The sequence below is a fragment of the Morone saxatilis genome, unplaced genomic scaffold (genome assembly GCF_004916995.1).
Source record: "Morone saxatilis isolate NCDOM2014 unplaced genomic scaffold, NCSU_SB_2.0 Contig22, whole genome shotgun sequence".
In the NCBI taxonomy this organism is placed as follows: domain Eukaryota; kingdom Metazoa; phylum Chordata; class Actinopteri; family Moronidae; genus Morone; species Morone saxatilis.
The window spans coordinates 21,186,175-21,200,727 of record NW_023339785.1 but is presented as its reverse complement, the minus strand read 5'-3'; the positions used below and the strand labels follow the sequence as shown (position 1 = coordinate 21,200,727).

General features: G+C 39.6%; 2 protein-coding genes across 2 annotated transcripts in view; both read right to left on the bottom strand.

Moving 5' to 3' along the window:
• The window catches only part of gpc3 (glypican 3), a 90,058-nt gene extending 85,909 nt beyond the window's left edge, over nt 1-4,149 (bottom strand). Inside the window, 1 exon segment of the mRNA XM_035669500.1 lies at nt 3,727-4,149. Within this exon segment, the coding sequence (XP_035525393.1) occupies nt 3,727-3,883 (157 nt within the window). The 5' untranslated portion in view covers nt 3,884-4,149.
• Nucleotides 4,150-9,021: 4,872 nt separating this feature from the next.
• cab39l1 (calcium binding protein 39, like 1) lies at nt 9,022-14,371 on the bottom strand (the record flags this gene model as incomplete). The annotated part of the gene is given in 6 exon segments (XM_035669259.1): nt 9,022-12,421; nt 12,541-12,684; nt 12,814-12,879; nt 12,962-13,021; nt 13,109-13,277; nt 14,253-14,371. Coding segments are annotated over 6 exon segments (750 nt in total), but the record flags the coding sequence as incomplete, so codon positions are not given.
• Nucleotides 14,372-14,553: the final 182 nt, after the last annotated feature.

Below are 14,553 nucleotides of genomic sequence, written 5' to 3'. Positions count from 1 at the left end.
ATCTGTTGGCAGAAATGTAATATAATATTCATAGGTATGTTTTCATTAGTGTATAACCACTTGAATATAGGAGCTGTTACCTTAGAATGAGCTGTTTTTTTATCTACAGACTCTGTGGGTCGCCTTCCATATAGTCCACCATATTTCTACAGTAGCAAGTTTCACTGCCACTGTAGTTTGTTTAATTAAGTGCAATCTGCAAATTCACTGCGAGAGGTCACTAAATCCTACACACTGATCCTTTAAGTCTCTTTCTGTTAATATATCAGTCCCTCCAGGAAGTTGTGATGTTATGATAGCAATAATTTACACAAATTCAACCAATCCCTGCATATTCTGCGCAACCGTGCAATGTTGTCCAATCATTGTAGTTTCCTGTGCAAAAACCTCCTGAGCCATAAGTCACCAAAGTCACTGTATTGTTTCAGTGTGATTTTATTCTCACTCGATGTTATTCTCACTCGAACAAGTTGCAAAAAAAAATTACAACATGCATCAGAATTCTAACAATCCAGAAAAAGCCTGTGAAATCCTGCAGGGACTGATTTATATCTAACTACAAAACTCTTCCTCACATGTGGCTCAAAGGCACAAATGTTGAAACCTAATAAAAGTTGTTGTTACATTGGGAATCTTATCAGTGGTTTTGAACTTTTTTGGGTGTTAAGGAACCATAAATTGATACACATTAGGCCTCAGACCCGTCTTTGATAAGATATAGTCTCAAAGGTTCCCTGTCTGATAAGATTTAGTTAATCCATAACTGTCTATACGGGCAGTTTAACAGTGAAGAGTGTGAAACCTATGAATAAAATAGTCATTATCACACACTCTCTCACTCAATTAAAGTATGGTCAAATTTAAATATTCCACATTTTTCTGGGGACCCATTGGAACCCCCTTAAGGACCCCTTGGGGTCCCCAGACCACAGGTCGAGAAACACTGCTTTATATTTAACCCATGTGTTTTGTTGACATTGGCTTTTCTTCCTCACCGTTGCGCGACTGTATGCGTAATAAAACTAACAATGGTTCAATCGGCCATTTTTCCTTGAAAATATTTTTCTTTTTCTTCTGATGCTATTAAAACCCAGTATGTAGAAAATGAAAGTGGTAACCTTCCTCTTTGATACAGACTCATTTGATGAAGAAAAGACTGAAACGCACAGGCGACATTTCATTACACCGAGTAAGGAAAATGGTTCATCTTTTTTATGTTATGTGCGATGTATGAAGCTGTCTAACACAATGGTTCCTAACCTTTTTATTCTTCAGGGAATCATTGTCATTGAGTAAACTGACGACCTCGGACTATGTGACATATTTTATTGATAATTCATATTACATTCAGAGTAAGGTTAATTCAGTGTAATGTCTATTCAGTGTTTTAATATAAAAAAATAAAAAAAATAATAATTTAATTTTAAATTTACATTACATTACATTCAAATAGTGAAGTTTGTGTAAAACAACAGATTATTTCCCGTGAATATTCTATCAGAGATGAGTTTTCCTGATATTTTTAGGAACTTTTTATTCAATTTTCTATCAGTTTTTTTGTTTTGTTTTTAACTGTGTAACTCTAGTGCAGGGCAAGGTTGTATAGCTGAGAATGAAGGCTCTGTTAATTCAGCTTATGTCCAGGTCTTCAAAGTTTAAATCTGTAATCTAAACATAAAACTAAAACTAAATTAAAGTAAAAAATAACTGTTTATCAGTTGTTAAGATGGCCTCGCAACCCCCTGTGAAGCTTTGGTGACCCCTAGTGGGGGTCCCAACCTCATGAACATACCCTAACCAAAGTGTTTTTTGAGCCTAAACTTCACCAAACCTTAACCACAGTCTTGTAATATCAAAAAACGATTGTTGAATCTCAACTAATAATCTGTAGGCAGTTTATCCATATACAGTGTAACACCTGAAGGAAATTTTTAGAGTCAATTAAAACCCAGAGAGATGTAATTCCCTTCTTCAGATGGAAAGCTTTTAGAAAACCTTAATAAAACAGAAATCCAAATGGACTAATTTGTGAATGAACACCAATCTATATCTATATAATATTCAGGGTAAATGCATGAATCTGGTGCTTTATCATCAGTCACTTACTGAACAACCATCACTTATTAAAACCAGCAAATAAATCTGCTACAGAGTAGCCGTGGGCCTCATGTGTAAACCAAACTACCTCTTAACTGGCCGGGATGAATTGTCCTTTGGCTGACTGGTGAATTGATTTCCAGTGTAATGGTTCTGAGCTGCCTGGTGTGCAGGGTGTCCAGCTCAGACTGATTCCTCAGCAAAGGTGCACAGACAGCTGGGCTGCTCTGCCTCAGATTCAGGGGGAGGTTAAATATTTCTCTTGGCCTGCTACCATGATTCCCCCTTTGGCTGGCAGATAAAATGTTTGATGACCTAGGTGGAGGGTGTGTGATTAAAGATGGATGCATAGGGATATATAGGGCTCAGTGGTTGGAGCTGCGTGCACCGACAGAGGAAGCTTGACAAAATATGCTTCAAAGTGCATCGCAGATTTCTCCTGCTGTTTGATTTGAAGCATTTTGTGATTGGTAACGCTCTTTCATGTTCGCAGAACATTTAGTATTATTTGGTAAACCGTTTTGAATCAGGCAGGAGTGAGGTGTGTGAGAATTGCATGCTGAGAATGGAGAGAGAAAACAGTTAACCTGGAGCACTTGCCGGTGCTGACATGACACTAAAACACCCAATTAACATTTGCAGCTGGCTGTGATTCAGCCACATGAGAGGGATCTCCATTTACATACTGAATCAGAATGCATGCAACAGGCTCCAGCGGTAACAACATGCTGTGTTCTGCAAAATAGGATGGTGGATTCTAGTTGTTCCTCTTTCCCACAGAGACCTGAACTATTTCACCATTGGCTCAGGGTGTTTTTCCTCACGTCTCTAAAGACACTTTTCTTAAGACACATTGCTTCCTCATCCCTGGCACAGTCGGTGACATTTGGGCTCCGGGGAACAATAATTATCCTGTTTGGATAATTGCATCTTTTACAAATATGCTTTCAGTGCGGTCACAATTCATATCACACCACTAATCTATATTCTGTGACAATGTGGCTAAGGAAAAGCTGCCAAGAGACCAGCCTGAATGTGACTATCAATCTCATAAAGGAAGAGTGCTGATCTATTAAGTTGTGCAGTCCATCATCATCTACAGAACAAAACTTAACAGAAGATTCAAACCCACTTACACAAACACCTGCAGAAAGATGCTCATATCTGCTTCCACTAACCAAATTAAAGTTATTCAGCAAAGGTTACTCCGTGTTTGGGTCAATAGTGGAGCAAATCAATTCAGTAAGCTTGTTATTTACCAGTTAACTGAAGGTTTATATAATTCAACCTGCATATTTAACGATATACTTAACGTGGCCAATCGATTTTATTTTCAGGGCAGGTTAGTAAGTGCTCAGCCAGAGGGATGGAGAGTGTGTGTGGGTTGGCTCTCGCTGCTCATACTGAAGAAGTCAGCAGCCTTGAAATAGGGAGCAAAAAGGCTTGATGGCGTTAGAGAACTGTTGTAACCACAATACCTTCTGAAACTGAATCTGAGAGCTTGCAGTCAAAGGTGAAATGGTACAAATCTATTTTATCCTGCAGAAGTGCAGACAATCTAAGGATGCAGCTACCAGACATCTTGTGGGTAAAACGTGGAGCTAAATGTACAAGTTGATGACAGTTTACCTGACACTGGGTTTTCGGGGACCCACTTGGATCCCGGATGCAGAGAGTGAAACACTGTGCGCACCTCCTGGCAGTTTGGCACCTGTCCGCCGAGCAGGGAGAACAGCTGGAGGAAGGCGCACAGAAAGAGCGCACTGTGGACTGATGGACCGACCATGGCAGGCGAGCAGCACTGAGCCAAACCGGAGAGAATAAAAGATAAAAGTTCAACACATTCAAAGTTACAGGAGGATCCCGTGTTTGCGCTGATGAAGTGAAGCTGCAGCTCCCGGCTCAGCTCGGATCAGCATCCTTCCGCTTCCACCCCCTCCTCCTGCTCGCAACAACACTCCGCCCGCCTGGAAAGCTGCTCGGTTAAGCCTCTTGGTGAAGCTACTCCGATGCTGATAACTTATGAGTCCCTCTCCACTTGCGGCACTGACTCTCAGCTCTCTGCACAGACGAACGAGCCCCAGATACATGCGCGCGCTCCCCAACAAAAGCGCGCCACGGCGTGGACCTGCGCGTAAAGAGATCCTCTGCCCTCTCGTGTAATAGTACACTGATGTGAGCTGATACATTGGCTCTGTGCGGCTGCAGGAGTGGAGATATAAGGAGGGGATTAATGCAGGGCACGAGCTGTTGTCGTGTTAGATGAATGGCGCTATATGTTATGGGATGCAATTAGGGCACAGTACCTGTGTAGTTTAGTATTCGCACAACAGAGGCGCGTAATGTGGCCAGGAGATGCACATATATTACAATGTAAATGACACAAAGGCAACGGATGTGAAAATTAGCTTTTATTATTCAACCATATGGAGGAAACTGTACAGAGAGCAAGTGAAACACTCAGAAATCACTAAAAACACAACAAAAGTTAACATTCTTCAATAATTACATACATCTACTTCTATAACATATAGATATTATATATATATATATATATTACAATGCTTATTTCATCTTCTCATCTTGAGTGGACATTTATTTCTCTTACATCCAGCTCCAAAGAGGCAATAAAGTTGAAATGGTGCCACCTAGTGTTCAGTGTGCATGTCAGACACCAGAGAGGGCAACATTTGTTAACTCATCCTCTCTGCAGGCTGAACAAAGTCAGGCAAGAGCACATACATCAAAACGATGTGTCTACTATGTTTACACACAGATTAGTGCAATCTAATAAGTGTGTAGCTGCTTACAACATCTGGCGGATTGCAGATGGATACTGTGCAATTTCTTTTTATTTTGTCAAGTACTGAAATTGTGAAGTCATCCACCTGTAAACAGCAAGACAAACTGCAACGTCAAATAAACTTACTGTTGAGATGCCTTAACATGACTGCAACAGAGAGGGGAGGGAAAAAAAAACAGCTGCTCTCTTGTGCCTGCGGTGAATACACTTTTTTGTGTTTTAGTGTTCATCAAAGCTTGGAACAACAGAAAGCAAAACCCATATCTTTTCCTTTGGCTGCATGTCTGAGAAACAGAGAGCTTTGCATGGATTTGCACAGCAGAGACTGGCAGAAGCTGAGAGCAAACCAACAAAACTCGCTGTAAAACCCACCAGAGCTCCACCTTCAAGTATAAAAAGGCTGATGAATGAGGTAAGGTGACCAGCAGTACCTGAAGTGCACAAACTGCAGTAGATCAGTGTGCACTACCTGCACTGTGAGCACTTTGGAACTGCAAAGTCGACAACACGTTCGGCTTGAGAGTCAGAAAGTCATGAGTCACTGAAGATGTATGGAGGAAAAGATCTGTGCACAAACACGCTGATAAATCCTAGACGGCAATTTATTCACCTTCCTGATTATGTAACAAGATATTCAAATGATAAATATACAAGCCTAACTTACATAACTAAACCATATTAGTATTCTAAGAAAGACATGAGGTTTTTCATCACAGAGATAAAGTTGTTTTCGGGGCAAACGTTGTGAAAAATATTTCCGACCCTAATGAAGAACAAGCCCTCCAGCCAGAAGGAGCAACTAGGGTAGTAGATATGAACTACTTCAATAACTACACTAGATGCACCTTAGCTGGAGGACCATAAGAGAGGCCGGGGGATGTTGGAGGAGACCGACCAAGTACTGGATTACTGCCAACTCCTCCGGGCAGGACACTGAAACAGAACAAAATAGCGACAAATGAAGAGAAACATTTAAACTGATTCTATAACTCATTACTGGAGAATGAATAGATGCTTTCCAAGCTGCAGCCGTGTGACGGTGTTACAATCAGGGATGTACTCAAAGATAAACCAAACTTCTACTTACACATACATGACAAACATTAAAAAATCCTTTAAAAAGATGCAATGATCATAGACCAACAAAGTCTTCAAAAATGTTCCGAATACATAAATAAATGGAATTTTGTAGGACCATGCAGACATGTGCAGTATACAAATTGATCTATATTCAACTTAAAGCTGACAGTGATGGAAAACAATCCCTTTCTTAAGTAGTAAATATTCTTAAAAAAAACTCACATTGCATTCACATTGGTACTAAGTAAAAGTACAGTTTATTGTTGGCTAAATGTATTTAAAACATAAAAAGGAGAGTTATAACTGAGTATTGTTGTTTTCAGATAAATGTAGTGGAGTTAAAAGTACAATATCCCCACTGAATTAAAAGTATAAAGTAACATAAACTGGTAAATAGTTAAGTAGGCCTACAAGAGCCTGAAAATTGTACTAATAAATGACTAATTGTGCTTCGTTAAACCCTCCACAGGTTTCACTGGTTGTCCACGCGAAGCACACACGAGGTCGAGTTTAAACTTTGAGGCTCCATCTTCAAAAAACACGAACACAGAGTTACAATATCACAAATATGTTTATATATTTTTGTCTATAATCTTCTATCTTTAAGTGGAGGCCGTATTCACTGAGTTATAGTGAGTTTGTTAAACGGGCTCGTGTGCAGCTTTAATGAAGTGGCGCCAACGGAGTCTCGTGATGTGACGATGCGCGTGTCAACTCCCGTCAATTAAATAATGGATCTGAATGGCAATCACATCCGCGTTTATTCAATTACGTAACTAATACAAACCGTGGCAGCTGGTCAACAGTGGGTGGTGGGTTTGCGACTCTTTGCGGATTATTAAAATAGATCCTGCATGAGCGCAATGTGCCAATACACCCAACAAAGACCTGAACAAATCTAATTTAAGTAAACAACCATTTAAGCTATTGTAACTCTTAAAGGTACAGATTAGGTCGACATTAAGTTTAACTATTACGATTTAAAAAGAAAAAACTGCAGAATATGCATTAAGATTAGCGCACAAGACGTGTTGCACATGCGCCCTCTGTTTTCCTTTAACTCCTCCTCACTACGATAAAGCGAAATAACCCAAAAAACAACATTTCTGCACATAATTCAAACTTTCAGAAACGGAAACAAACACTCCTGAAGCATAATGACCACATGCGTTAATCTGCCACTGAATAAAGAGGGGAGAGCTGCAGACAGCCTACCTTTGGTTTGTGTTGAGGTTTGTTCAACTGAACGATTTGCTACCCATCATGCAGAAAACAGACTCCCAATATCGCTACACGTACCTTATCCCGCAGATGTTGTCCCCTCTGCAGCCCTCTTTGCCACCCCTTTGCACAAACAAAAAGTTCTGTCATGCATGAAATTGTGACAGCATCTTTTTTGTTGTTTTTCTCTTTGTGGGGGTGGGGAGAGGGGCGCAGGCGAGGCAATGTTTTGCGGATGTCGTCCTTGAAATCCTCTCACAAACATGGGATTCCTCGGGGTTTTTTTTTTTGGCATCAAATGGAGACTTTTCTTCTTCTGTGGCATCCCTCCTCACCTTAAAAACTTACTTGTTTTCCTCCTGCAAACTCTGCAAATGTGCACAGTGCAGTGCGGATAGTTTTATTAACCCACCTCGCTCATCCATCCAGCGCTTTTTGCTGGTCAAAGAAACGCAGGAGGCTTGTGACCTTTAACCCGTGTAAACCCTGCCCCCACATTGTCTTCTGCTCTGTCTACAGGACGATGTCCCTCCACCGTCCCGCCTCATATGCGGACAAATATCACTCAGTAACATTGTTGTTTTTTTGTGTGTGCGCCAGTGAAGTTTACGCAGAGCCTAACTAACGAGGCTGAGAGGCACAGATGCTTTCCAGAGGCATGGTGGCACTTCTTCCACTGTGGGAACGGGCTGCAGCGTTGCCTTACATGCCTTCTTCCCCGATTGAACTTTAACCTACTTTCCCATACTGCTTATATAGGCTGCGATTCGTGGCGTTTAAAGGGGAAAGAACATTGCAGCTGAACCCCTCTTTTTCTTTCATGTCCTTCAATATGTTTGGTCTCATGAAGCCTGCCAGCGATAGAGGAAGAGGGTTAATTATGGTCAAGGATCATTTTGAGCTCATTTAAAGAAAACTGGGGTTAGTTCATGGGTGGAAGATTATTTTGCATTATGAATTCAGTTGTTAAATTAAAAAAAGCTGGGTCTGGTGGAGTCATAATGATGTTGGTTTTAGTAATTTTGCATGCATTATAATTGACCTCCACACAGACAATAGGCCTGCCAGTCTATTGAACAGGCCTCTGGATACCTCCTGGTAGGGTGGAATGTGTCCCAGTGTTTTGAACTGGGCTGACACTGCTGCTCCACACTCAGTTACTACTGGGAGGAGGGGGTTATTTTTAGCAATACTCATCTGCGCCACTGGATAAATGAGTTTGACAAGATGTAAGCAGTGACTGACCTTGTCCAGAATGATGTTCTGGAGATAAAACATTTCAATGTATTACATTGCGATCATATTTAACATCATATATTTGAACTTTGTTTATAAGTTGCTTATCATCTGAAAAAAGGTCTATATACACTATATTACTGACTGCAGGGCTATTTAAATGGTTTATTGAATTCTCAACATGTTGCAGAGGAACTACAGCCCAAAGTACCGCAGCAACTTACTAAATGTATCTTTTGATTATTATTTGATTCATCATTTAAGTCTATAAAAAGGTCCGAAACACTACAAAAAATGCCCAACGGAATTAGCCAAATCCTAAGGTGCTATATTCAAATTGTTCTGTATCCAACTAATCCAGAAGTAAATTTAGATTCTGTTACATATACTGTTCCCAAAGGTCAAGAATGACCTTCACTTCTCAACAATATTCAGATTGCAAGCATATAAAACAGCAGCAAATCCTCTGAGTAACCATCATCAGCTGGCAATTAAATGTCATCAGTTACAACGATTAGGTTGTTTTTCCCCAGCAGAAGCAACAAAACAGTACAGTACACTGAACTGTTGGAAACCACACAAAATAAATTGCCATAAAGTTTTATTTTCATGAATGCTTTCACACTTTTATCCTTTATAAAGTTATGTACACATAATTTGCCCCCATGGAAAATAAAGAAAATATCCAGAGAGTGGAAAGAGAAGGAAAAAGAAAAAGGCAACGGAGTAAAAAAAAAAAAAAAAGTAAAGCACAACAAATATTTAAACGTAAAACTCTAAATCATGAAATATATTGATCTTAAGGAATTTGTGTTGATGTCTACATAATATTGCCAGTGATTCATATAGTCATAATTAGAGGTAGGGTTATAGAAACATAAAATGCTTTGTTTGTACAACTAATACAAGGTGCCAATTGTTGCCAACAGCTCCCTCTGATGGGACGACTGTGTAAAGCATGTCCTTCTCAAAGTGCACGTCATGGACTCAAATTTCAAGAAAAGCTTGAATGCACACCTAACACACCAAATGTTAAGAATATTTTTGGACCATTTCTTTTTTAAAATGTGTGTCATTTTGTTACACAACAGTACAATAACGTTGGATATTATTACCGAGCACAGTCTATTATGAAACCTCAGTTTGTGCTCGTGGAGATCTTAATAATGACTACTATCCATGTGATTTAAGTCCAATGCATTCGTATAGTTTTGGAAAATTATGTTTCACAGTAAATAGTAACAAAAGGAGTTGAAAACTTGATTACCATCAGGATTTTTTGAAGAAACTCAAACACACTTTCAGACAAACTTTCTTTCATAAACTGGAGTACATGACAGTGCCCTGTGTGCAGGACTTCAGTCTATTAATGCATAATTTAACCACATTCACAGCAGATTTCCCCCATTATTATTCTATGGATACATAAAGGCCAGATTTTGACCTTGTGGCTATCTGGTGGAGAGTACCAAATAGTCATTAAACAAGAAAAGAAAAGCCAATTAACCACAACTGAAAAACTACTCTGAATGTAGTCTATTAATCTCTATTAAAATATATTTACACTCACAGGATCACATTGGAGCGTAATGCAGTTGGTGATAAAAACCTACAATACACTAGATGTGGGTATGAGAAATTAACTAGTAATGCACCTGGGACTTGAAATGTACATTTTTGAACCTTTTCATATTGACTTTGGTTTAAAAACAAATTAAGAGGTCTGGATTTTTTTTTTACATAATTATTACAATCCATTAAATGTCTTTAAATAAGGCAACGTTCATTACAAGGTACCACACTGCAATTCATTATGAATTAACGTTTGTGTGACACCACCCAATGAAATATTTCAGTTTAAAAATCTAGTTTTCCATTGTGAAAACCAGGATGCAGTCCCTGTTCAAGTTTGAACATATATATCTCAAGTTTAGGCATGCATACAAACCACTGTTGTGTATTTTAAGTTGTCAAATAAAATATCTTGTCTAGGAAGGATAAGGAAAGAGAACACAGCATTTGCAAACTCAAATCCCATGAGGTATATACTAGAAGACTGTGCGAACAGACAACATATTTTTGGAAAACCCCTAAAATGCCATTTTAGTGAAAATGGCAGAAGTAAGGCAAATATTTTGAAGAAGTATAACTGATCAAGTGATGCATGTGAGGAATTCAATAAATTCAGTGCTAAAAACAAAAGTCATTCTGGTTTTAACAGTGCATGTGGTTATTATCTGTTGGGATGTGCTTCAGACGCATCACAGACATGTTACAGTGTATTCTATCAAAGTGTGTTATTATAATCATATCAGAAAGGACTCTAAGAAAGAAACAACGGCATTTAAAAGAGAGTGTGTGTTTTGGCATCTGTCACCCAGTTTTATTTTTAACTGTAAGGATGGGTTGTTGTTTACATAAGCTTAAAGGTGATCCAGTTAGTTGTAGCTAAATATTCCAGACAAATAAAAACTGCCCAAGTCTCTGATCCAGAGGAGCAGATGTCCAATATGTGTCAAATGAACTAAACTAAACTAAATGAGGAAAATGATTCAAGAAAAATCAATCCCTAATTATAGTTCAAGTCTCTTCCACAAGTCAACCAATTTGAAACACATCATGCTCTTATATTTAATAGATTTACAGTGTAACATACTTACGATGCATCTTAATGGGCAACACCCCTCATGTAAACTGCAATATTATTTCTTGTGTTATGCAGTGCTTATGCTGTAAAGGAGAAACGCCTGAGACGGCATACATCAAGTAGTTTAAAACCCTCGTGAATTAATTATTAGTTAAATCGTTGTTTTAAATGAGTCATTGCTATCTGTGCTGAGTATGTGAGGATGAAATGGAGTGCTCCTAGTGAGATCAATTGGTATATCCGGGCTGTCTATGTTAGCGGTGAATGGATGGCTGGTACCCTGCAGCATTATCTGATGCCTTGTTTCTATTTCAGTCATGTAAGCCTCGCTGAGCGCAGCCTCAAAATCGCAGCACAATTAATTGATTCCTCTATGGTTTTGATTTTCTCTTCCTGTGCCAGCTAATACATTGGCAAGTACAGCACTGCAGGATCATTTCTGACCTCTGTAACCCCACACATGCATCCAAAGGCCTAATACCTACACATTAAATCACCAAAAAATTACTATGTGCTGACCTGGCCGATACACATGTCACTCAGCCCAAGCCGTATTTCTAAAGTTCATTTAAGTCCCTGTACAACACAACAGCTTACAATAAGGCAAAAAACCAAAGCTATGCAATTAGTTAGACTAAACAATGTTCAGAGAGAAGAGTTACTGTATGTTTTAAACTGTTTACCATGAAGATACATTAGAAAAATAATATATTTACTTCTCCTCAGCTTTTCAATCTCTAAAATATAGACATGTTTCTGAGACAGACTTTCTAGAACACCTCAGAGCTCAGGTTGGCTGTGATTGGGGTGATGTTTCTGTCATTCTAAGGTTCTCTGAGAGCAACAAAGTATGTGGAAGGGTAACAGTTTAAGGTCCAACATTACAAGAACGAACTAAATGCATTTCATTATCCCTAAAGAAGAAGCACTATGGTTTAAATAACAGTTCTTGGCCCACTCAGGTTGCTGGATGGAAATCACCTCCACATCCACACAAAAAAAAACAGAAAGTGAAGGAAGTAATCTTTACTTTTTTTCCTATATTTTGTAGTTAATATTAAGTCTTAATGAAGCATGTCTTTTAGACTCTCTCTCAACCCTGTGCAGCTCCAGCCACACTTCTACCACCTGATGGAGCAGCCGCCTTAAGCTTCCTCCGGCGCAGCGGGCCTCTTCAGGTCCCGGATCTGCTTAACCAGATAGTTCTTCTCATCGCAGAACTGCTCATCCTCTGATCTGTCAGTCTGGAAGTGGCTCAGGAACTCCACCAGTTTGGCCTGGTTCTTCAGCAGTATGTCCAGCACGGGCTGAGTCTTGTTGGGGTTTGCAACGAATACCTTTTTTAAAAAAAAGAGTGAGATTATGTGAACTGAGAATTTATCCTAAAATCAGCAATTCACAGTACAGCTCAAATTACTCAACAGTAAATTGTTGCACTGATGATTTATGTGCACACCTTGAAGACATGGAAGGCTTCAAACTGGATGTTTCGGCTGTTGTCTCTTAGCATGTTCATCATCAGCTTCAGGTTTTCTGCCCGACTGATGTATTTTGTCATGACAGTGAAGTTGTGTCTATCCAGGAGAAGTTCCCCAAGGAGCTGAGAAATAGTGTATGATTAAATGAATGAATGCACAATCAGCTGAAGAAAGTGAGGATGTCTGTTACACTTGAATCTGTTGCTCAAAGAAAAGTCTAACAGCAATTTTGAGCGCAGCTGAGCTTTTACCTTCAAAGACTGGCGTTTGGTGACGTAGTTGTCAGAATGCAGGAGCTTCTCGTATTCTGTAAACACCTGATAGACATTTTAAAAGCATGTTAGGCACAGCATGCGCATTCTTACAATTACAGATTAAAATCGACACGAGAAAGCTCACCCTGTCGTAATTGTTCTCCAGGAAATCTGCACACATAATCTTGTGTCTTGTGAGAAGATCCTGAGAGGGAACAGAAGAGACCAAGATATTAGATAAGAAGTGTTAGCAGGAAGATGCTGGAAATAGAAAGAAAATACGGCAGTGTACCTTGAATGAGGCGAAAGCGTCCGAGGCGATGTCAAAGGTTGAGAGCTCCACGTAACGGAAGAAGCTGTAGAAGTCCTCAGAGAAGAGCACCGTCCGTGCTAAAGGCTCGTGGCGCAGACACTCTCTCAGCATCATCCCACAGTTCAGAGCCACTTCTATACTCTCATATCTGTACAGGTTAACACAGCAGGTCATTTATAGCCTTTTGTAATCAGAAAAACTTTGATTCCTGGAGGGGGGGATTTGTTTGTTAGAGTTGTTCTACTCACACATGGTAAAGAATAGTTATTATAATTAGATTACAATAGATCATTTATGATAATAAAACAAACACTGTGGATGTAACACAAACAAAAACAGCAAATAAAGTGATTTAAAAAGGAGAATACGTTCCAAAATACTGTTAATCTGCACCGCACGGTGGCTGCCCACTGCTCCTAATACTTTGGATGGGTCACATGCAGAGAATTTCTCTACGGGGATCAATAAAATAACTTAAACTTAACTTTAATTTGTATTCATACTGAGAAACATTACATTTCAAGGGCTTATATTCCACGATGAAGTATTTTTTTTTGGCTGTGCCTGAAGATAGCCACCCAAGTGTAGACAATTTGCCACGCAGCTACAAGATTCATCTAACACGTCAGCGTTAAATGTCAGGTTTTGACGTCTGTCTCTGCACAAACCGAACCTCCTCTTTGTAGACGTGACATTTGGGAACAAAGTTTAAAAACATAGCAGGACGAATCCATCCTAGAAGTGGAGAAACTGGCAAAGATAAAAACAGCAGCCTCAAATTGAGCATGATGAAGAACAGCTGTAAGACATGTTGCTATTCGAATACACAGGATGACTCAGATTTTTAGGACTTAAAAATCTGGTTTATTATCGCTCTCTACATGTGTAGCGCCACAGGTAAACGCAACAAGTTCACGCTCGTTCCTCTGGGAGTTGTTCAAACACATACTGGGTAATGTAGAAAATCACGGGGCAAGATAATGTTTTTTTTTTAAATGTGACAACAAGAAGTTAATGTGGCTACAGTTTAAGAGGCTTGAATTGCCTTTATGTAACTTTTTTAACCATTACCCTCATATCAAAACACGTTTCAAACATTTCCTGCATGAAAAGATGAACTAACCCTTTCAGAAGCATGAAGAGGATCTCTGGGTGTGTAGAGATGTATTCTACCGTGGGCGTACGGGTGCCAATCTGACGTCTCACAATATTGCTGAACAAATGAACCACATCCTTCTTCCCCTGTGTGTTTAAAGAAAAAAAAAAAAAAAAAGCACTCAGAGTCGATTGAGAGGAGCTTTCTCACTGTCTCTGGCCAGGGGACACATTTTTCAGGGTGAAACGCAGTTTGGCACAACACCGGCAGGGAAAGACACTGTGCGTCTTTGTGCGCGGCCGGCGCGGCAGCTTCTCTGCGGTCAGCA